This window comes from Arachis stenosperma, chromosome 8 (assembly GCF_014773155.1).
Source record: "Arachis stenosperma cultivar V10309 chromosome 8, arast.V10309.gnm1.PFL2, whole genome shotgun sequence".
Taxonomy (NCBI): Eukaryota; Viridiplantae; Streptophyta; class Magnoliopsida; order Fabales; family Fabaceae; genus Arachis; species Arachis stenosperma.
This window is the reverse complement of record NC_080384.1, coordinates 16219370-16244334: the sequence shown is the minus strand read 5'-3', so window position 1 is coordinate 16244334 and position 24965 is coordinate 16219370. Positions and strand designations below refer to the sequence as shown.

The 24965-nt window shown below is 39.2% G+C and overlaps 1 protein-coding gene and 1 non-coding gene across 2 annotated transcripts; one reads left to right on the top strand and one right to left on the bottom strand.

Annotated features, from left to right (window-relative positions):
* Positions 1-2733: 2733 nt before the first annotated feature.
* On the top strand, positions 2734-2837 carry LOC130947036 (small nucleolar RNA R71). Its single transcript, XR_009072450.1, has one exon. It is a non-coding gene; the product is annotated as a small nucleolar RNA R71 (small nucleolar RNA).
* A 3765-nt stretch (positions 2838-6602) lies between these two features.
* Positions 6603-8645, bottom strand: LOC130945465 (protein FAR1-RELATED SEQUENCE 5-like). The gene is made up of 2 exons (XM_057874176.1): positions 7479-8645; positions 6603-7397 (listed from the first exon to the last, which is right to left on the bottom strand). Exons 1-2 carry the CDS (start codon positions 8643-8645, stop codon positions 6603-6605), a joined length of 1962 nt encoding a protein of 653 aa, XP_057730159.1.
* Positions 8646-24965: the final 16320 nt, after the last annotated feature.

The following is a 24965-nucleotide window of genomic DNA, read 5'->3' as shown; positions in this document are numbered from 1 at the left end:
GAAACTCCGGCCTTGGGTGCCATTGATGGTGAATGAAAAATAAAAAGCTTAGGCTTTTTACCACACCAAACTTAAAGTTTGCTCGCCCTCGAGCAAGAAAGAAAAGAAGAGTAGAAGAAGAAGAAGAGAATAGTGGAAGAGAAGGAGAAGGGTGGTTTCGGCTATATGGGAGAAGAAGGTGTTTGTGTTGTGGGAAAATGATGAAGAATGGAAGAGTCTTTATAGGGAGGGGGGAGGGTATAGGTTCGGCCAATTTGGGTGGGAATGGGTGGGAAATTAAATTTGAAAGTAGTGGGGGTAGGTGGGGTGTATGGGGAAGAGGAGGTTGATGTGAATGGTGAATGGGGTAATTGGGAAGAGGAATTGAGGTGATAGGTGAAGGTTTTTTTTGGGAAGTGTGACATTGAAAATGAGATTTGGATTAGAAGAGTGTGATTAGGATTAAAAGAAAGGGTAGGTGAGGATCCTGTGGGGTCCACAGATCCTGAGGTGGGGATCCTGTGGGGTCCACAGATCCTGAGGTGAAAACAAATACCATTCCTTCACCATATAGGCATGTAACATGCCTTCATGCATCATTCTGGCGTTCAAACGCCCATTGATGCACGTTCTGGGCGTTAAACGCCCATGTTATGCATGTTTCTGGCGTTGAACGCCAGTTTCATGCTTGTTTCTGGCGTTCAGCGCCAGATTGTCCTCTGTGTGCGCATCCTGGCGTTAAACGCCAGGTTGTTGCTTGTTTTGGGCGTTCAGCGCCAGAATGGTGCTCTGTTCTGGCGTTGAACGCCAGATAGATGCACCTTACTGGCGTTGAACGCCAGTCTGCGCTGCCTCCAGGGTGAAAAATTTTTTTCTTCTGTTTTTGACTCTGTTTTTAATTTTTTGATTTTTTTCGTGACTCCTCATGATCATGTACCTAATAAAACATAAAAATAGCAAAGAAACAAAATAAAATAAAATTAGATAAATAAAATTGGGTTGCCTCCCAACAAGCGCTTCTTTAATGTCAATAGCTTGACAGTGGCTCTCATGGAGCCACAAGATGATCAGGTCAACTTAAGTGTGGTATTCCCAACACCAAACTTAGAGTTTGGGTATGGGGTCTCAACACCAAACTTATAGTTTGGTTGTGGCCTCACAACACCAAACTTAGAGTTTGACTGTGTGGGCTCTTCTTGACTCTGAACTGAGAGAAGCTCTTCCTGCTTACTCTCTTCTGTCACAGAGGGATGGCCATGTGCCTTAAACACAAGGTAGTCCCCATTCAATTGAAGGACTAACTCACCTCTGTTGACATCTATCACAGCCCCTGCTGTGGCTAGGAAAGGTCTTCCTAGGATGATGCATTCATCATCTTCCTTCCTAGTGTCTAGGATTATGAAATCAGTAGGGATGTAAAGGCCTTCAACCTTTACTAGCACGTCCTCTACTATTCCATAAGCTTGTCTTATGGACTTGTCTGCCAGTTGTAATGAGAACAAGGCAGGTTGTACCTCAATGATCCCCAGCTTCTCCATTACAGAGAGTGGCATAAGGTTTATCCCAGATCCCAGATCACATAGAGCTTTTTCAAAGCTCATGGTGCCTATGGTACAAGGTACTGAAAACTTGCCAGGATCTTGCTTCTTTTGAGGTAGGGTTCTCTGAATCCAAGTTTCTAGTTCACTAATAAGCAAGGGAGGTTCACTTTCCCAAGTCTCATTACCAAACAGCTTAGCATTCAGTTTCATGATAGCTCCTAAATATAGAGCAGCTTGCACTCCAGTCACATCTTCATCCTCGTCTGAGGATGAATAGTCTTCAGAGCTCATGAATGGCAGAAGGAGATTTAATGGAATCTCTATAGTCTCTAGATGAGCCTCAGATTCCTCAGGATCCTTAATAGGAAACTCCTTCTTGCTTGAAGGACGTCCCAGGAGGTCTTTCTCCTTAGGATTTTCGTCCTCCTCCTCCCTAGTGCATTCGGCCACTTTGATTAAATCAATGGCCTTGCACTCTCCTTTTGGATTTTCTTCTGTATTGCTTGGGAGAATACTGGGAGGAGTTTCAATGACTTTCTTGCTCAGCTGGCCCACTTGTGCCTCCAGATTTCTGATGGAAGATCTGGTTTCATTCATGAAACTGAAAGTGGCCTTTGACAGATCAGAGACTATATTGGCTAAATTAGAATTATTTTGTTCAGAGTTCTCTGTCTGTTGCTGAGAAGATGATGGATATGGCTTACTATTATTCAGCCTTGTACGTCCACCATTGTTAAAACCTTGTTGAGGTTTTTGTTGATCCTTCCAGGAGAAATTTGGATGATTTCTCCATGATGAGTTATAGGTGTTTCCATAGGGTTCACCTAAGTAATTAACCTCTGCCATGGCAGGGTTCTCAGGATCATAAGCTTCTTCAGAAGCTGCCTCTCTATTACTGTTGGATGCATGTTGCAATCCATTCAGATTTTGAGAGATCATGTTGACCTGTTGAGTCAACACTTTGTTCTGAGCCAATATGGCATTCAGAGCATCAATTTCAAGAACTCCTTTCTTCTGAGGTACCCCATTATTCACGGAATTCCTCTCAGATGTATACATGAACTGGTTGTTTGCAACCATGTCAATGAGTTCTTGAGCCTCTCCAGGCGTTTTCTTCAGGTGAATAGATCCACCTGCAGAATGGTCCAATGACATTTTCGAAAATTCAGAGAGACCATAATAGAATATATCTAATATGGTCCATTCTGAAAACATGTCAGATGGACATCTTTTGGTCAACTGCTTGTATCTTTCCCAAGCTTCATAGAGGGATTCACCATCTTTTTGTTTGAAGGTTTGAACATCCACTCTCAGCTTGCTCAGCTTTTGAGGAGGAAAGAATTTATCTAAGAATGCAGTGACAAGCTTATCCCATGAGTCCAGGCTATCCTTGGGTTGAGAATCCAACCACACTCTAGCTCTGTCTCTCACAGCAAAAGGGAAAAGCATGAGTCTGTAGACTTCAGGATCAACTCCATTCGTCTTTACAGTCTCACAGATCTGCAAGAATTCAGTTAAAAACTGATAAGGATCTTCAGATGGAAGTCCATAAAACTTGCAGTTTTGTTGCATTAAAGCAACTAATTGAGGCTTAAGCTCAAAGTTATTGGCTCCAATGGCAGGAATGGAGATGCTTCTTCCATCAAACTTGGATGTTGGTTTTGTGAAATCACCAAGCATTCTCCTTGCATTATTATTATTATTTTCGGCCATCACCTCTTGTTCTAATGTTTCTGAAAGGTTGTTTCTGGATTGTTGTAATTTAGCTTCTCTTAATTTTCTCTTCAGAGTCCTTTCAGGTTCTGGATCAATTTCAACAAGAGTGCCTTATCCTTGTTCCTGCTCATATGAAAGAGAAGAAAACAAGAAAAGAAAAAGGAATCCTCTATGTCACAGTATAGAGATTCCTTTATGTTAGTTGAAGAAGAAAGGGGTAGAAAAAAAAATGGAATAAAAAGAAACACAACTGTGAGGATGGCAGAGATGTGAGATGAGATGTTAGGATATGAATGAAGAGAGGTGAAGAGAAGAGGAGGGAGATTTCGAAAATAATTTTGAAAAGGGGTTAGTGATTTTCGAAAATTAGAGATAAAATGTAATTAAAATTAAAACATGAAACAATTAATTAATTAAAAAGAATTTTTGAAAAAGAGAGAGATATTTTCGAAAATTAGAGAGGGAAAATTAGTTAGGTGGTTTTGAAAAAGATAAGAAACAAACAAAAAGTTAGTTAGTTGATTGAAAAAGATTTGAAATCAAATTTGAAAAAGATAAGAAGATAAGAAGTTAGATAAGATATTTTGAAATCAAATTTTGAAAAAGATAAAATTTTTGAAAAAGATAAAATAAAAGATAAAAAGATTTTTAAGAAAAAGATATTTTGAAAAAGATTTAATTTTTAAAATTACTTAACTAACAAGAAACTACAAGATAAGATTCTAGAACTTAAAGATTGAACCTTTCTTAACAAGAAAGTAACAAACTTCAAATTTTTGAACCAATCACATTAATTGTTAGCTAATTTTCGAAAATTACATATAAAGATAAGAAAAAGATTTTGAAAATAATTTGAAAAAGATTTTTGAAATTTTCGAAAAATAGAAAAAAAATGAAAAAGATATGATTTTTGAAAAAGATTTTGAAAAGATAAGATTTTTAAAATTGAAATTTTGACTTGACTTTGTAAGAAACAACTAATTTTGAAAATTTTTGACCAAGTCAACCCAAAATTTCGAGATTTTGGAGGGAAATAAGGAAAAGATATTTTTTGATTTTTAAATTTTTAAAGAAAAACACAAAAATGACCCAAAACATGAAAATTTTGGATCAAGACACAAGGTGCATGCAAGAATGCTATGAATGTCAAGATGAACACCAAGAACACTTTGAAGATCATGATGAACATCAAGAACATAATTTTGAAAAATTTTGATGCAAAGAAAACATGCAAGACACCAAACTTAAAAATTTTTAATGCATGAAAAATATGAATGCAAAAATGCACATGAAGAACAACAAACAACACTAAACAAGCAATCATCAAGATCAAACAAGAAGACTTATCAAGAACAACTTGAAGATCATGAAGAACACTATGAATGCATGGATTTTTCGAAAAAAATGCAAGAAAAATTTTAAAAGCATGCAATTGACACCAAACTTAAAAATTGACTCAATACTTAAACAAGAAACACAAAATATTTTTTATTTTTATGATTTTCTAATTTTTTTGGATTTTTATTTAATATTTTCGAAAATAATGTTTTGAAAAACGAAAAATAAAAAGAAAAATTTTGAAAAAGATTTTTGAAAAGAAAATTACCTAATCTAAGCAACAAGATGAACCGTCAGTTGTCCATACTCGAACAATCCCCGGCAACGGCGCCAAAAACTTGGTGGACGAAATTGTGATCACTATGTTCTTCTATCTTTTGAGCTTTAGTATGAATATACCCTTAGGGCACTGTTTATTTTCTTAACTTGAATTCACAACTCCGTTCAACTAACCAGCAAGTGTACTGGGTCGTCCAAGTAATAACCTTACGTGAGTAAGGGTCGAATCCACAGAGATTGTTGGTATGAAGCAAGCTATGGTCACCTTGCAAATCTCAGTTAGGCGGATTAAAAAGGTAATAGTGATAATTGGATTGTTAAATAAAAAGGAATAATAAAAGGGATAGAAATACTTATGTAAATCAAGAGTGGGAATTTCAGATAAGCGGAATGGAGATGCTGCAGAGCTCTCGGACGCCTGCCCTCCTATTGCTTCTACTCAATCCTTCTTACTCCTTTCCATGGCAAGCTTTGTGTAGGGCATCACCGTTGTCAGTGGTTACATCCCATCCTCGCAGTGAAAGCTAATGCTCACGCACTCTGTCACAGTACGGCCAATCACCGGTTGGTTCCCTCCCCTACTGGAATAGAATCCCTCTTTTGCGTCTGTCACTAACGCCCAGCAGGTTACAGGTTTGAAGCTCGTCACAATCATTCAATCCTAGAATCCTACTCGGAATACCATAGACAAGGTTTAGACTTTCCGGATCCTCATGAATGCCGCCATCTATCTAACTTATACCACGAAGATTCTGTTGGGGAATCTAAGAGATACACATTCAAGCCTTGTTGCATGTAGAACGGAAGTGGTTGTCAATCACGTGTGTTCATAGGCGAGAATAATAATGAGGGTTATCTAACTCATCATCATTCATCATGTTCTTGAGTACGAATGAATATCTTGGAATAAGAATAAGATAGAGAATTGAATAAGAGAAAATAGAACTTCATTAATCTTTGAGGTACAGCAGAGCTCCACACCCTTAATCTATGGTGTGCAGAAACTCCACCGTTGAAAATACATAAGTGAAAGAGGTCCAGGCATGGCCGAATGGCCAGCCCCCTAAACGTGATCAATAATCTCTTAGGATGAAGAATAAAACAAAACTGAGACCAAAGATGTCTAATACAATAGATAGATGTCCTATATATATTAGACTAGCTACTAGGGTTTACATGAGTAAGTAATTGATGCATAAATCCACTTCCGGGGCCCACTTGGGGTGTGCTTGGGCTGAGCTTGATCAATACACGAGCAGAGGCTTCTCTTGGAGTTGAATTTCGAGTTATGATGTGTTTTGGGCGTTCAACTCCGGATCATGACGTTTTTCTGGCGTTTAACTCCAGAAAGGAGCGTATACTTGGCGTTCAACGCCAAGTTGCGTCGTCATTCTTCGAATAAAGTATGGACTATTATATATTGCTGGAAAGCCCTGGATGTCTACTTTCCAACGCCGTTGAGAGCGCGCCAATTGAAGGTCTGTAGCTCCAGAAAATCCATTTCGAGTGCAGGGAGGTCAGAATCCAACAGCATCAGCAGTCCTTTTGTCAGCCTTTTTCGGAGTTTTGCTCAAATCCCTCAATTTCAGTCAGAATTTACCTGAAATCACAGAAAAACACACAAACTCATAGTAAAGTCCAGAAATGTGAATTTAACATAAAAACTAATGAAAACATCCCTAAAAGTAGCTTAATCATCCTAAAAACTATATAAAAACAATGCCAAAAAGCGTATAAATTATCCGCTCATCAAAAACACATCGACAGGCAAGCACTCCACAATGCGCCGTATCTAACGCAAAATCCTTCCGTGGGATCCAATGCCGCATCCATACTGTTGCTGTCGGCTACTTTGGCATCTTTGCACCACCTACGAATCACCAATTGGCTCGGCAACTCTTCTTTCTCTAGCTCTTTGAGGACACAAAATATATGGCAGCAAGGGATCCCTAATCTCTCCCACAACTTACAAGAACATGCATACTTATCACAACTTCTATCCAAGAATACCGAGTACACATGATGGGGCCTTCGAAACTTTCTAAACATGAACTTCTCGGTGCTACCAAAACTGTCCCTATGCAAGATTAACAATGCCGCGACGCCCTCAATCTGTTTTTGCACCTCGTAGAATATCTCCCTCGTGTACAACTTGCTCGCAGATCTTTCCAAGGTTTCGAGACCCATTGTCATCACCGGATTAGAGTAAAGAGTCTTGTAATCTGCAATGAATTCATTGTTCCGGTAATCCTTAACAACTCGATCCAGGTTCTCAACCAACTCAAGTAAGCAATTCCCAGATTTGATAAATTTCTTCAATGATGAATTAATACCCTCGCACCGAGAAGTAGTTCGAATGCCGGCACAAAATTTTCCACACAAGTAAGCATTTGCCCACATCTCTCTCTTTTCGTACGTCTTTGCAACCCAATCGTTGTCCCCTAGACCGAACGACGTGACCATGTCCACCCAATAGTTGTCAAACTCTTCCACATCAAAGTGACCATACACAGCAGTCTTAAACGCAGCACAAAAATCTTTGTCCTTGATATTCACAACAGCATTTCGAGCAAGATGCCAAGTGCATAGTTGATGTGTCGCGTTCGGAAATTCACTTCAAATTGCCTCTCGCATGGACTCATCACCATCTGTGACAACCACTTTCGGCTCCTTGTGCCTCATTACCTCCAAGAAGCTACTTAGCAACCATTTGTAGGACGGAATCTTCTCGTCCTCAAGCAAACCAAACCCAAAAATAATTGTCTGTCTGTGGTGGTTGGTGCCTGAAAATATTACAAGAGGTCTGTTGTATAAGTTTTTCCTATACGTCGAGTCGAATGCCAACACATCACCAAAGCATTCGTAGTCATGCTGCATGAGACCATCGGACCAAAACATGTGACCGAGGTGCTTCTCAGCGCAATACGTATACTGCACAACTGCCATAGGATCCAACTCAGCCTTGCCCTTCAAGTAGCTTATTGCTGCGGCTGCATCTCCCTCCACGATCCTAGTTTGCCTAACTCCATCCATATAATTATACAAGTCCTTACTTATGAAGTTTAGATTGCGATATCCACCACACATATGGGCAAAGAAGCCCATGATTTGAGTTGTCTGGAACCCGGCTTCATGCATGCTATGTATATGTGCTTTGTGACCTTCTGTGATCTTCCTATGCGGTGCCATTACATTAGTGAACGCTGGGGATGCCAAGTCGTGATTATGCTCCTCCACTAATGCCTTCGTCCTCCACTTCCCACAACTTTTGTCCAGAAATACAACAAGCTTGGCATTGCAATTCGTCCTTGTCTCCGGTTTATGTGGCCTTTTTCTGTCAACCCTCTCGTAGTGCTTCTTTTCCCGCAGCCCTTGCCGATTGCAATAGAAAAACTTTCTGACAAGAATCCCATCCTCATCTTTAACAGAATCTCCCTTTCTCACAGCAAAACCAATATCCTTCGCATACGCCACATACCTTGTGTAGGCATCTTCAACCCCAGTAAATTCTGCAGATAACAACGGAGAACCATTCACAGGGTCTGGGCTGCTACATTGTTCACCGACGATATTCCCTGAGTTGCCATGATCCTCTGTTGAGGCATCTACGTCGCATCCACCTCCATCGCAACCTTGGTATTCACTGGGGCCACTATCACCTTCGTCAGTATGCGGTTCCTCCGACCCGTTTGAATCATCTTCGTCACTCGAATCGGTGCTCCAACCATCAGTCCATTGGCCTGACAACTCTGACGTGCTGCCATCCTCCAAATCCAGCTCACTCTCACACATCCCTGGGTTAAAAAATAATGAAGCCAATCGATAACCAAGCATGTCGTATGCATAGCAAATTACGGATATGACTAAAACATAGATAATTACTATACACTTAGGCGTTAACCAAAGTTCCATAGTTGTTACTGAATACTAGATCCCTATCCCATTATGACTGAGTTATTAAAAACTTCTTATCCAATTAAATTAACAAGTTCACATCAAATAAAAAAGTACTATAACATTTGTTTAAAAAATTTTAAGGACATATAATTATGGCCAAAGCATATGCTCCGCTTATTGTAACAAAGTTCACACTTAAAAAACTAATAAGACATGTATTCACATCATTTGTCATGCTACCTACACCTAAACCAGTCACCGCTTGAATACAACTATGAGCCAAGACTATGCGTGCCTGCATCACATTACAGAAAGAAATAGTATGTTTTCAACCCTTTATATCTCACACATAGATATGACAGCCATAACTCACAGCTTTATCAACAGTTCTAATTTACGCCAACATTCATTGGTCATCATAAAAGAAACAAAGTGTTCAATATTAACCCTTAAAACTTATCACTTCAAAAATCAACAATTGTATAGAGAAGGATCACCGTACAAAATAGAATGGGAATGAAACATGTAACTTAAAACAAAATATTCGACCACATCTGACTTTAAATGGAAAAGATAATTCTAAATTCTTTTGTTCCAATTCCCATTTTCGTGGGAGTTCACAAGTTGCAAATACTAGAATACGTCACTTGTAAGATGCATGACGAAAATTGATAAAGAAAACGTCCAACTTAAACATATTTCAAAAGAAAAACCATTTTCTGTTCATTTTAGAGGAAGCTAAAAAACATATCTATCGAAACGGTTCAAGACGAAATTTCAGCAGCCTAAGTATAAATAAACAGAACAAAAAAAACTTACTACCAAATCACTAGTGTAACAGTGACCGGAGGAAAATTGCTAAAAACTGATATAAATTTTACTTTGGGGCATATACTTTGTATTTAACTGAATAACTCACACTATCATTATTTTCAAATACATAGACAATGTCATTTGATTTATCTATACGGAAAAATGAAAAAATTGGCTATGGTTAAATCTTATATCGATTATGTGTACTAGTATTGGTACTCTTCTGTGTACTCTTACATGTGTACTCTTATATCTATTATGTGTACTGCTATTGGTACAGTTTGAAGGATCTAATTTTGTTCCAATCAATTATTTGGAGGATGCAGCATTAAAAGTAGCTGGTAAGATACAATTTTTGGGGTGATTGATTATACTAATCATCTTAATGTCGAACATTATAACTGTTTTTAATCTTTAGTTCTATTTATTTCGTTTTGGAAATTCAATTTCACCATGTATGTGTAGTTTGTTTGGAACAACAGTTGGGTATCGTATGCCTAATGCAACCTTTTGAAACAAAACCATCTCAGCAAATTCATAACAATGGTTTATATATTTCTCTGATTTAAAAAAAAACACCAAATTCAAAGCATACATGAAGGACAAACATTACCAATACTCCTGGTGCACGAAATTGCAATAACACTTTTGCAATCCCGCACAACTAACCAGCAAGTGCACTGGGTCGTCCAAGTAATACCTTGCGTGAGCAAGGGTCGATCCCACGGAGATTGTCGGCTTGAAGCAAGCTATGGTTATCTTGTAAATCTTAGTCAGGATATCAGAAATTATCAGGATTGATTGTGAAAAGCAAAAGAACATGAAATAGGTACTTGTTCAGCAGTAATGGAGAATAGGTTGAGGCTTTGGAGATGCTCCATCTTCTGAATCTCTGCTTTCCTACTGTCTTCTTCATCAAACACGCAAGGCTCCTTCCATGGCAAGCTGTATGTAGGGTTTCACCGTTGTCAGTGGCTACCTCCCATCCTCTCAGTGAAAATGTTCCTATGCTCTGTCACAGCATGGCTAATCAGCTGTCGGTTCTCGGTCAGGCCGGAATAGAATCCATCGATCCTTTTGCGTCTGTCACTAACGCCCCGCCTGCTAGGAGTTTGAAGCACGTCACAGTCATTCAGTCATTGAATCCTACTCAGAATACCACAGACAAGGTTTAGACCTTCCGGATTCTCTTGAATGCCGCCATCAGTTCTAGCTTATACCACGAAGATTCTGGTTAAGGAATCCAAGAGATATCTACTCAATCTAAAGTAGAACAGAGGTGGTTGTCAGGCACATGTTCATAGTTGAGAATGATGATGAGTGTCACGGATCATCACATTCATCCGGGTTAAGAGCAAGTGATATCTTAGAATGGAAGCAAGCATGATTGAATAAGAAACAGTAGTAATTGCATTAATCCATCAAGACACAGCAGAGCTCCTCACCCCCAACCATGGGGTTTAGAGACTCATGCTGTGGAAAGTGTACAATGAAACGTGTAAAAATGTCATGAGGTACAGATACAATGTCAAAAGATCCTATTAATAGCAAACTAGTAGCCTAGGGTGTACAGAAATGAGTAAATGACAGAAAAATCCACTTCCGGGCCCACTTGGTGTGTGCTTGGGCTGAGCAATGAAGCATTTTCGTGTAGAGACCTTTTCTGGAGTTAAACGCCAGCTTTCATGCCAGTTTGGGCGTTTAACTCCAAGTTTTATGCCAGTTCCGGCGTTTAACGCTGGAATTTCTGAGGCCGAATTGCTACGCCGGTTTGGGCCATCAAATCTTGGGCAAAGTATGGACTATCATATTTTGCTGGAAAGCCCAGGATGTCTACTTTCCAATGCCGTTGAGAGTGCGCCAATTGGGCTTCTGTAGCTCCAGAAAATCCACTTCGAGTGCAGGGAGGTCAGAATCCAACAGCATCTGCAGTCCTTTTTGGTCTCTGAATCAGATTTTTGCTCAGAACCTTCAATTTCAGTCAGAAAATACCTGAAATCACAGAAAAACACACAAACTCATAGTAAAGTCCAGAAAAGTGAATTTTAACTAAAAACTAATAAAAATATACTAAAAACTAACTAAAAGATACTGAAAACATACTAAAAACAATGCCAAAAAGCGTACAAATTATCCGCTCATCACAACACCAAACTTAAATTGTTGCTTGTCCCCAAGCAACTGAAAATCAAAATAGAATAAAAAGAAGAGAATATACTATAGACTCCAAAATATCAAAGAAACATAGCTCCAATTAGATGAGCGGGACTAGTAGCTTTTTGCCTCCGAACAGTTTTGGCATCTCACTCTATCCTTTGAAGCTCAAAATGATTGGCATCTATGAGAACTCAGAACTCAGATAGTGTTATTGATTCTCCTAGTTAAGTATAATGATTCTTGAACATAGCTAGTGTATGAGTCTTGGCTGTGGCCCAAAGCACTCTGTCTTCCAGTATTACCACCGGATACATACATGCCACAGACACATAATTGGGTGAACCTTTTTAGATTGTGACTCAGCTTTGCTAAAGTCCCCAATTAGAGGTGTCCAAGGTTCTTAAGCACACTCTTTTTGCCTTGGTTCACAACTTTATTTCTTTCTTTCTTTTTTTTTTTTTTTTGCTTTTTCTTACTTCAAGAATCAATTTGATGATTTTTCAGATCCTCAATAACAGTTCTCTTTCTCCTCATTCTTTCAAGAGCCAACAATTTTAACATTCTTAAAACAGCAAATTCAAAAGACATATGCACTGTTCAAGCATTCATTCAGAAAAACAAAGAGTATTGTCACCACATCAAACTAATTCAACTAGTTTCAGAGATAAATTTCGAAATCCTGTACTTCTTGTTCTTTTGTGATTAAAGCATTTTTTTATTTAAGAGAGGTGATGGATTCATAGGACATTCATAGCTTTAAGGCATAAACTTTAAATTTTATTAATTATGAATTAAGACAAAGACTCAAAAATAAATATAAGATTAGACTAGAAAATAAAAAAAACGAAAAAAATTAGGCTCCTAATGATAGAGGTTTTCACAGAGTTAGGACTCAACAACCTTGATTTTGAGAAGTGGATGCTCCCTCAGCTTGAGAGGAGAGCTTTTGGCGTTTCATCTCTTGGAGTTCACGCCCCTGCTTCTCTTGCTCCTTCAGCAATTTGCAGAGCATGCAGTTCTGATTCTGCTGTTCTTCCTTAAGTTGCTCCATAGTTTCTTGCAACTTGGTGATAGATGCTTCTAGGCTGGCCCAGTAGCCAATTTCAGGAAATTCAGGGAGGAACTCCTGCGCCCTCCTTTTGATAGAGTTTTCTTGCACTTGTCCTTCCATTGACTTCTTGGTGATTGGATGTTCAATGGGTATGAATTCATCTACTCCCATCTTCACCCCAGCCTCTTTACAGAGCAAGGAGATCAAGCTTGGGTAAGCCAGTTTGGCTTCAGTGGAATTTTTATTTGCAATTGTGTAGATCTCACAGGCAATCACATGATGAACCTCCACTTCTTTTCCAAGCATAATGCAATGAATCATCACTGCTCTCTTGATGGTAACCTCAGAACGGTTGCTAGTGGGCAGTATGGAACACCCAATAAAGTCTAGCCAACCTCTTGCAATTGGTTTGAGGTCTCCCCTCTTGAGTTGGTTTGGGACACCCTTAGAATTGGTTATCCACTTAGTTCCAGGGAGGCATATGTCCTCTAGAACTTGATCCAACCCTTTATCTACTCTCACCATTCTCCTATTAAAGGAGTCAGGATCATCTTGCAGTTGAGGTAACTTGAAGATTTCTCTTATTTTGTCCAGATGGAAGTACATAACTTTCCCTCTGACCATGGTTCTGTAGGTATGGTAAGCGGTTCCAGTCATTCTCTGCTTATCTGTCAGCCACAGATTTGAGTAGAATTCCTGAACCATGTTCCTTCCAACCTTTGTCTCAGGATTGGTTAGAACTTCCCATCCTCTGTTTCGAATTTGCTCTTGGATCCCCGGATATTCATCTTCTTTCAGATCAAATTTAACTTCCGGGATCACTGACCTCAGACCCATTATTTTGTGATAATGGTCTTCATGTTCTTTAGTTAAGAACTTCTCTTGATTCCAAAGATTCTTTGGATTAGTCTCTTTCTTTCCTCTTAAATTGGTTTGTTTTCCTTTAGGAGCCATGATCTTGATGAATCTTGGCTTAGTGATCACGGAAAAGCACACCAAACTTAGAGGTTTGCTTGTCCTCAAGCAAAAGAAAAGAGAGAAGAGAGGGGGAGGAAGAGGAAATTCGAATGGTGTGGTGGAATGAGGGAGCCAAACGTGTATTTATAAGGTGGGGAGGGGAGTTTTCAAAAAAAAGAGAAATTTGAAAGGAGATTTGAGAAGATTTGGAAAGAAATTGAGAAAAGGGTGAAATTTTTGAACAATGTTTGTAATTGATTTGAAATAAATTTGAAGAATGGTTTTGATTTTTGAAGATTTGAAAGTGAATGATGAATGATTGAAGTGTGATTTTGTAGAAAAGTATGGGTGAGAAAAGGAAAGTTTGAAAAAAATTTGATTTGAAAACAAAATTGTGGTCCCCCCACCTTGCTGGCGTTAAACGCCCAGAATGGCACCCATTCTGGCGTTTAACGCCCATTTGTTGCCCCTTTTGGGCGTTTAACGCCCAGCCAGGTGCCCTGGCTGGCGTTAAACGCCAGAAATCCTTTATCACTGGGCGTTTTTCTAAACGCCCAGGATGCTGCACACCTGGCGTTAAACGCCCAGAATGGTGCCCATTCTGGCGTTTAACGCCCAAAATGGCACCATTCCTGGCATTAAACGCCCAGAATGGTGCCCATTCTGGCGTTTAACGCCCAAAATGCCCCTTACTGGCGTTTTTTCGCCAGTAAGCTCATTTTCTCTGCTTTTTGAGCTGAATCCTTCTGTAACTCTGTGAATTCCTTCATTTTTGATACTTGCCTCTGTAAGAACTAATCATATAACCTCCTAATGACTGGGTTGCCTCCCAGCAAGCGCTTCTTTACTGTCTTTAGCTGGACCTTCACTGAGAATCACTCAAGTCTCAGTTTTGAGCATTCCTGCTCAAAATTGCTCTCAAGATAATGCTTGATTCTCTGTCCATTAACAATGAACTTTTTGTCAGAATCAATATCTTGAAGCTCAACATATCCATATGGTGACACTCCTGTGATCACATACGGACCCCTCCACCGGGATTTGAGTTTTCCTGGGAACAATTTGAGCCTGGAGTTGAAGAGCAGAACTTTTTGTCCTGGCTCAAAGACTCTGGTTGATAATTTCTTGTCATGCCACTTCTTTGCCTTTTCCTTATAAATTTTTGCATTTTCAAAGGCATTGAATCTGAACTCCTCTAGCTCATTTAACTGGAGCAATCTTTTTTCACCAGCTAACTGAGCATCCATGTTTAGGAATCTGGTTGCCCAGTAGGCTTTATGTTCCAGTTCTACAGGCAAATGACAGGCCTTCCCATACACCAGTTGGTATGGAGAGGTTCCTATAGGAGTCTTGAATGCTGTTCTGTATGCCCACAGAGCATCATCCAAGCTCTTTGCCCAATCCTTTCTTCGGGCTATCACAGTCCGTTCTAGGATTCTTTTTAGCTCTCTGTTAGAGACTTCAGCTTGCCCATTTGTCTGTGGATGATACGGAGTCGCCACTTTATGGCTAATTCCGTATCTAACCATAGCAGAGTATAGCTGTTTATTGTAGAAATGAGTGCCCCATCACTGATTAGTACTCTGGGAACACCAAATCTGCTGAAGATGTGTTTCTGGAGGAACTTTAGCACGGTCTTAGTATCATTAGTGGGTGTAGCAATTGCTTCTACCCACTTAGATACATAGTCCACTGCCACCAGAATGTAAGTGTTTGAGTATGATGGTGGGAATGGACCCATGAAGTCAATTCCCCATACATCAAACAATTCTATCTCTAATATCCCTTGTTGAGGCATGGCATATCCGTGAGGCAGGTTACCAGCTCTTTGGCAGCTGTCACAGTTACGCACAAACTCTCGGGAATCTTTATAGAGAGTAGGCCAGTAGAAGCCACACTGGAGGACTTTAGTGGCTGTTCGCTCACTTCCAAAATGTCCTCCATACTGTGATCCATGGCAATGCCATAGGATCCTTTGTGCTTCTTCTCTGGGTACACATCTGCGGATCACTCCGTCAGCACATCTCTTAAAGAGATATGGTTCATCCCAGAGGTAGTACTTGGCATCTGAAATTAATTTCTTTCTTTGCACATTGCTGTACTCCTTGGGTATGAACCTCACAGCTTTATAGTTTGCCATATCTGCAAACCATGGAGCTTCCTGAATGGCAAAGAGTTGCTCATCTGGGAAAGTTTCAGAGATCTCAGTAGAAGGGAGGGACGCCCCATCTACTGGTTCTATTCGGGACAGATGATCAGCTACTTGGTTCTCTGTCCCTTTTCTGTCTCTTATTTCTATATCAAACTCTTGCAGAAGCAACACCCATCTGATAAGCCTGGGTTTTGAATCCTGCTTTGTGAGTAAGTATTTAAGAGCAGCATGGTCAGTGTACACAACCACCTTGGATCCTAATAGATAAGATCTAAACTTGTCAATGGCATAAACCACTGCAAGTAATTCTTTTTCTGTGGTTGTGTAATTCTTCTGTGCATCATTTAGAACACGGCTAGCATAGTAAATGACATGCAGAAGTTTGTTATGCCTCTGTCCCAACACTGCACCAATGGCATGGTCACTGGCATCACACATTAATTCAAATGGCAATGTCCAATCTGGTGCAGAGATGACTGGTGCTGTGACCAGCTTAGCTTTCAGGGTCTCAAATGCCTGCAGACACTGTGTGTCAAACACAAATGGTGTGTCAGCAGCTAGCAGGTTACTCAAAGGTTTTGCAATTTTCGAAAAATCCTTTATAAACCTTCTATAAAACCCTGCATGCCCCAGAAAGCTTCTGATTGCCTTAACATTGGCAGGTGGTGGTAATTTTTCAATTACCTCTACCTTTGCCTTATCCACCTCTATTCCCCTGCTTGAAATTTTGTGCCCAAGGACAATTCCCTCAGTCACCATAAAGTGACATTTCTCCCAGTTTAAAACCAGGTTAGTCTCTTGGCATCTTTTCAGGACAAGTGATAGGTGGTTAAGACAGGAGCTGAATTAGTCTCCATATACTGAGAAGTCATCCATGAAGACTTCCAGAAATTTCTCTACCATATCTGAGAAGATAGAGAGCATGCACCTCTGAAAGGTTGCAGGTGCATTGCACAGACCAAAAGGCATTCTTCTGTAGGCAAACACGCCAGAAGGGCAAGTGAATGCTGTTTTCTCTTGGTCCTGAGGATCTACTGCAATCTGGTTGTAGCCTGAATAGCCATCCAAAAAGCAGTAATAATCATGACCAGCTAGTCTTTCTAGCATTTGGTCTATGAATGGTAAAGGAAAATGATCCTTTCTGGTGGCTGTATTGAGCCTTCTGTAGTCAATACACATGCGCCATCCTGTGACTGTTCTTGTAGGAACCAGTTCATTTTTTTCATTATGAACCACTGTCATGCCTCCCTTCTTGGGGACAACTTGGACAGGGCTCACCCAGGGGCTATCAGAAATAGGATAAATAATCCCAGCCTCTAGTAATTTAGTGACCTCCTTCTGCACTACCTCCTTCATGGTTGGATTTAGCCTCCTTTGTGGTTGGACCACTGGTTTGGCATTATCCTCCAACAGGATCTTGTGCATGCATCTAGCTGGGCTAATGCCCTTGAGATCACTTATGGACCACCCAAGAGCTGTCTTGTGTGTCCTTAGCACTTGAATCAGTGCTTCCTCTTCCTGTGGATTTAAAGCAGAGCTTATAATCACTGGAAAGGTGTCACCTTTTCCCAGAAATGCATACTTCAGGGATGGTGGTAGAGGTTTGAGTTCAGGTTTGGGAGGTTTATCCTCCTCCTGAGGAATTTTCGAAAATTCCTTTGCTTCCTCTAGTTCTTCTTGATCAGGCTGAGCATCCTTGAAGATGTCTTCAAGCTCTGATTCTAGGCTTTCAGTCATATTGATCTCTTCTACCAGAGAGTCAATAATGTCAGCGCCCATGCAGTCATTTGGTGTGTCTGGATACTGCATAGCTTTTACAGCATTCAACTTGAACTCATCCTCATTGATTCTGAGGGTTACTTCCCCTCTTTGTACATCAATGAGAGTTTGTCCAGTTGCTAGGAAAGGTCTTCCTAGAATGAGAGTTGCACTCTTGTGCTCCTCCATTTCCAGCACCACAAAGTCAGTTGGAAAAGCAAAGGGTCCAACCTTGACAATCATGTCCTCTATTATGCCTGATGGGTGTTTAATGGAGCCATCAGCAAGTTGGAGGCATATCCTGGTTGGTTTGACTTCTCCAGCCAACCCAAGCTTTCTGATAGTGGATGCAGGTATTAGATTGATGCTTGCTCCCAGATCACATAAAGTTGTCTTGGTGCAAGCACCTTCTAATGTGCATGGTATCATAAAGCTTCCAGGATCTTGAAGCTTTTCTGGTAAGCTTTTCAGAATGACTGCACTGCATTCTTCAGTGAGAAACACTTTTTCAGTTTCTCTCCAATCCTTCTTATGACTTAAGATCTCTTTCATGAACTTAGCATAAGAAGGTATTTGCTCAAGTGCCTCTGCAAACGGAATCTTTATTTCAAGAGTCCTTAGATAGTCTGCAAAGCGGGCAAATTGCTTATCCTGTTCCGCTTTGCGGAGTTTCTGAGGATAAGGCATCTTGGCTTGATATTCTTCAACCTTAGATGCTGCAGGTTTATTCCTTACAGAAGTGGTTGAAGAAGCCTTTTTAGAGGGATTACTGTCAGCACTCTCAGGTGTCTGATCCTCCCTTGGCGTCTGAACGCCAGGATTGGGTGGAAAATGGGCGTTAAACGCCAACTTTTCCCCCTTTTCTGGCGTTTGAACGCCAGAATTGGGCAGGGAATGGGCGTTTAACGCCAACTTTTCCCCCTTTTCTGGCGTTTGAACGCCAGAACTGGGCAAGGAATGGGCGTTTAACGCCAGCTTTCCTTCCCTTTCTGGCGTTTGAACGCCAATAACATTCCTCTCTGGGCTCTTACTGTCCTCAGAGGGATTTTGAACAGTGGTTTGGTTATCCTCTGTCAATTGTTCCTTGTTTGGCTTTTTGCTCTTTTGAGCAGTGTTATTCAGTGTCTTTCCACTCCTCAGTTGAACTGCTTGACATTCCTCTGTTATCTGTTTAGATATTTGCTGTTTTGCTTGATTCAACTGCAGTTCTATTCTCTTGTTAGCAACCTTAGTATCATGGAGCATTTCTTTAAATTCTGCTAACTGTTCAGTCATCAGGAGCAATTGTTGATTAAGCTCATTCATCTGTTCTTGAGGATTAGGATCAGTGACTAATGTCATGACTTCCTCTTTTGGAACGAACTCATTGCTAGAATATAAGTATTGATTTCTAGCAACCGTGTCTATAAGCTCTTGAGCTTCTTCAATTGTCTTCCTCATGTGTATAGATCCACCAGCTGAGTGGTCTAAAGACATCTGAGCTTTTTCTGTGAGCCCAAAGTAGAAGATGTCTAACTGGACCCACTCTGAAAACATTTCAGAGGGACATTTTCTAAGCATACCTCTATACCTCTCCCAGGCATTATAAAGGGATTCATTATCCTCTTGTTTAAAGCCTTGGATGTCCAGCCTTAGCTGTGTCATCCTCTTTGGAGGGTAAAAATGATTTAGGAATTTGTCTGATAACTGTTTCCATGTTTTTATGCTTGCTGTAGGTTGGTTGTTCAACCACCTTTTAGCTTGATCTTTTACAGCAAACGGAAACAGTAATAGTCTGTAGACATCCTGATCCACCTCTTTATCATGTACTGTGTCAGCAATCTGTAAGAACTGTGCCAGAAACTCAGTAGGTTCTTCCTGTGGAAGACTGGAATACTGGCAATTTTGCTGCACTATGATAATGAGTTGAGGATTTAGCTCAAAGCTGCTTGCTTTGATGGGAGGTGTACAGATGCTACTCCCATATGCAGCTGTAATGGGGTTAGCATATGACCCCAGAGTCCTTTTGGACTGATCAATCCCTCTTAGGTCCATAATGGACAAAAGGGAAATGATAATGATTGCAAACAGATAAATTTTGTTTTTTTTTTTGTTTTTTTTGTTTTTTTTTTTGAATTAACGTAAAAAAATTAAAATAAAACAAAAGAAAAATAAAAAAAATTCGAAAATCAAAAAGAGAATAAGATCAAAGCAAATTGAGAACTGAATCAAATAGTTAATTAAAAAGATTTTGAAAATAGCAATTAGAAAGATATGATTGAAAACAATTTTTATGAAAAAGATTTGATTTTTGAAAAGAGGAAAGAGAAAAACACAAAAAGACACCAAACTTAAAATTTTTAGAAAATCAAGCACTAATTTTCGAAAATTTTAAAGGAAAAACACAAATAGGACACCAAACTTAGAATTTTTATGAATCAAAAGGGACTAGGAACATGCAAAAACGAAAATTAAGAGAAAAATAAAAGCATGCAATTGACACCAAACTTAAAATATGAAACTAGACTCAACTAAAAGACGCTAAACCAACAAAAATAAAACAGTCCTAATCTAAGCAACAAGATAAGCCGTCAGTTGTCCAAACTCGAACAATCCCCGGCAACGGCGCCAAAAACTTGGTGCACGAAATTGCAATAACACTTTTGCAATCCCGCACAACTAACCAGCAAGTGCACTGGGTCGTCCAAGTAATACCTTGCGTGAGCAAGGGTCGATCCCACGGAGATTGTCGGCTTGAAGCAAGCTATGGTTATCTTGTAAATCTTAGTCAGGATATCAGAAATTATCAGGATTGATTGTGAAAAGCAAAAGAACATGAAATAGGTACTTGTTCAGCAGTAATGGAGAATAGGTTGAGGCTTTGGAGATGCTCCATCTTCTGAATCTCTGCTTTCCTACTGTCTTCTTCATCAAACACGCAAGGCTCCTTCCATGGCAAGCTGTATGTAGGGTTTCACCGTTGTCAGTGGCTACCTCCCATCCTCTCAGTGAAAATGTTCCTATGCTCTGTCACAGCATGGCTAATCAGCTGTCGGTTCTCGGTCAGGCCGGAATAGAATCCATCGATCCTTTTGCGTCTGTCACTAACGCCCCGCCTACTAGGAGTTTGAAGCACGTCACAGTCATTCAGTCATTGAATCCTACTCAGAATACCACAGACAAGGTTTAGACCTTCCGGATTCTCTTGAATGCCGCCATCAGTTCTAGCTTATACCACGAAGATTCTGGTTAAGGAATCCAAGAGATATCTACTCAATCTAAAGTAGAACAGAGGTGGTTGTCAGGCACATGTTCATAGTTGAGAATGATGATGAGTGTCACGGATCATCACATTCATCCGGGTTAAGAGCAAGTGATATCTTAGAATGGAAGCAAGCATGATTGAATAAGAAACAGTAGTAATTGCATTAATCCATCAAGACACAGCAGAGCTCCTCACCCCCAACCATGGGGTTTAGAGACTCATGCTGTGGAAAGTGTACAATGAAACGTGTAAAAATGTCATGAGGTACAGATACAATGTCAAAAGATCCTATTAATAGCAAACTAGTAGCCTAGGGTGTACAGAAATGAGTAAATGACAGAAAAATCCACTTCCGGGCCCACTTGGTGTGTGCTTGGGCTGAGCAATGAAGCATTTTCGTGTAGAGACCTTTTCTGGAGTTAAACGCCAGCTTTCATGCCAGTTTGGGCGTTTAACTCCAAGTTTTATGCCAGTTCCGGCGTTTAACGCTGGAATTTCTGAGGCCGAATTGCTACGCCGGTTTGGGCCATCAAATCTTGGGCAAAGTATGAACTATCATATATTGCTGGAAAGCCCAGGATGTCTACTTTCCAATGCCGTTGAGAGCGCGCCAATTGGGCTTCTGTAGCTCCAGAAAATCCACTTCGAGTGCAGGGAGGTCAGAATCCAACAGCATCTGCAGTCCTTTTTGGTCTCTGAATCAGATTTTTGCTCAGAACCTTCAATTTCAGTCAGAAAATACCTGAAATCACAGAAAAACACACAAACTCATAGTAAAGTCCAGAAAAGTGAATTTTAACTAAAAACTAATAAAAATATACTAAAAACTAACTAAAAGATACTGAAAACATACTAAAAACAATGCCAAAAAGCGTACAAATTATCCACTCATCAACTCCACAGATCAGAACACCAGCAGCAGATAGGAAGAGAGACGACGACCACTGCAGGAGGCAAAGAGCCTGCACCGACTGCCAGGATTCAGGGTTTCCAGCTTGGAGAGAGATAGACGCCGGGAGAGGGACGGAGACAGAGAAGAGTCGATAATGGAGCAAAACCTGCGACTTTCGCTCTTCTCTACAAGTCGCCAACGAAAATGCTGATTCTGATGTCGCTGCCGGGTGAGGCCTCCTCCACCAACGACGCTAACGTGCTCCGAAACCTTCTTCACTGAATCGACTTCCTGAAGCGGGCATCGAATATGGCCTTCGCCCCATCTCGGCAACTGAGCTGCGAACTCAAGAAAGAACCCTAATTTTCCCAAAGGCTTCGAATGTTTGTTCAAACAGCTCATACATTTGGAAATTTTTAAATTTTAATTTTCAATTTCTGTTTTTTTTTTAATTCCCATGATTCACTAATTTAGTTAATTATCATGCTTAGCGTCGTAGACATTTACCGTGACTCAATTACCAACTTCACCATGTATCACCGCAGTCAACGAATATGGTCTTCTACCCCCCTCCAGGACAGGTGTCATCCATAGATTGGCTCTTTCTCTTTAGCCACTTTAGCCACCGATTCTCTATATTCACCACAGACGTCACCTATATATATAGGTGCGAATGTACCGATCTCAAATGTTGAAAGTAAAAAATCTTTTGTACCACATCCCAAGTGTAACATCACCCGAATACGTATTTACTATATATATCTCGGATGCACCTATAACCCCTTAAAAAATTATGTTTCTCATCCCGGGTGCATACCACCCGAATTTAGCCACTTTTAATTTTTTATATGGAGAAGAGAATGTAGCAATACAATAATGTGAAGAAAAGAGATATTTTATATATACATGGTGTTAGTAGAAAACGATTTTGAGTTTTAAAAAAATTAAAAAATAAAAAATTCTAATCGGAGGGTCCGTTTTGATTTAAAAAAGGAAAAAAAAAAGAAAACAAAACTAATGGGACGTCCGATTTATAATTTCGAAAATAAAAAAAATTTTAATGTTGAAATCGGACTGTTCGATTTTTATTTTAACAAATTAAAAAAAATAAAAAATACAAATCGGACCTTACGATTTGGTGTTTATTTTCTTCTTCAAGCAAATCGGACTCTCCGATTTGTAGTTTATTTTTTTATCAAACAAATCGGACCGTCCAATTTAAATAAAACATCATATAAAAAAAACACCTAATTTTCCAATAACAATATATTACACATATATTTAACTAATATAAAAAAAAAAATTAGCCGAATCTAGCTTTAGTAAAAACATAATTTCGGTATCTAAAATGTGACACAATACACATAACAATAAATATTTTACATGTTGCACGTTTCTATAAATAAAATATTTAATTAATTTAAATAAAAAAATTCTGATCCAAAATCAATAATTAGAGATATGACGCCTGCTCGTTCCAGACTATTCATTGAGAAGGCACACATACGTCAATCGTCATCAACTTTTTTTAAAGCTTATATCGATGTCCTGGACAACTCACAAGGTAGTTGAAACAATAATCCTATTTTATATCATATTTTTTTAAAAAAATAAATTAAATTAATTATTTAAAATATGTATTTTTAAAATTATTTATATTTTTTATATATTATTATTTATCTCATTTATAATATAAAAAAATATATTAACTGATTTATATGTATCTCGTTTAAGTTTAAATATTTTTTTTATTTATTTAATTCGTTTACATACAAATGAAATACTTTTAAATACATCTCATTGTAAATGAGAAAGTGATAATATAAAAATAAAAAAATAAAAAACACATATATAAGTAAATAATAAATTTAATTATTTATTTAAAAATATATATCATACATTAACTCTTGAACGCTTATTTGGTCTGAAAATCTTTTAAAAATTAATAGAATTGATTTTCAAAATAAATTGATATCACAAAAGAATACTTCACGAAAGGAGATGCATGTAGCATATTCACTCAGATGGTTTTTCTTTTTTCTTTAATGTTAATATTCTAGTTCTTTGTTAGGATTTTTTTTAAATAAATAAAATAAATATTTTAGTAAATAAATATTTTATTTACCAAAAGATATAATTTGTAGTAATTTTATAAATTAAAAATGAATCTTATCTAACGAGATAAGATCACATAACGTTGACGTGTATATTTTGTTTACAGTGTAAATGAGATACGTACAATCTTATTTCGTTTACATTGTAAACGAGATATGTTACGATAAATTTTCAACACATATAAAAGGATGTACAATCCTTTGTATTCTCCACAAATATTTCACTACTTCTTCTCTACCCTTTTCTTCAAAAATAAGCCAAAATGTCTAGTAGTGGATATTTGGTTGTAATTGTGTATTCTAATTGGAATATGAAAAATAGTGATAATGGGGTGATATTTGAGTGTGAGAATCTCATTCTGTTGCGTACCCGACGAGTAAGTTCTTTGTCCGAGTTAAAGAGTTTGATATTGAGTAGCGTCGATGGTAGCAGGAGAAAAGAGATCAGAAGGGTGGGGTACAAGTTGCTAGCACCGATTGAAAACGGAGATTTTTAGTTTCCTCTGTTTTGTCTCCATAGCGACGAGTATGTGCACCTGATGTTTGACATCCATGGGAGAATCATAGCGAAGCAAGCGATGGGGTTTTTGCGGAGGTTGGTGACATCGATGGCGGTGACATCGATGGCAGTGAATCTGGGCAGTCGGACTTCTTGCAGGATGACCCACCTCTCGCACCACCATCGCTACATGTTGCTTGTCCAGTGGAAGACATGGATATTGACGGTGAGGACTCAGACGAGGAGTATGTTGTGAATAACAACGAGACCGGTTCTTTTGAAGATGATTAGGAAGAGGAGTATATACCGGAGACCCTGGTTGAGCCATCACGTCGATATCTTCTGCTTGCCCCAAACTCAATTCCGACCTTGTCATGTGTACGCAGTCACTATCATACATTAGATTTGGGCGCGATGCAAGAAAAAAATTTATTTTCCAATACTGGTGAAAGACGATTACAACTTAGACGGTAGTGTGAAATTTCGGATTGGCCAAAGATTCAAAAGCCGAGATGTAGTATGTGTGCCTGATGGGAGAACCATGGCGGAGCAAGCGATGGAGTTTTCTGCAGAGGTTG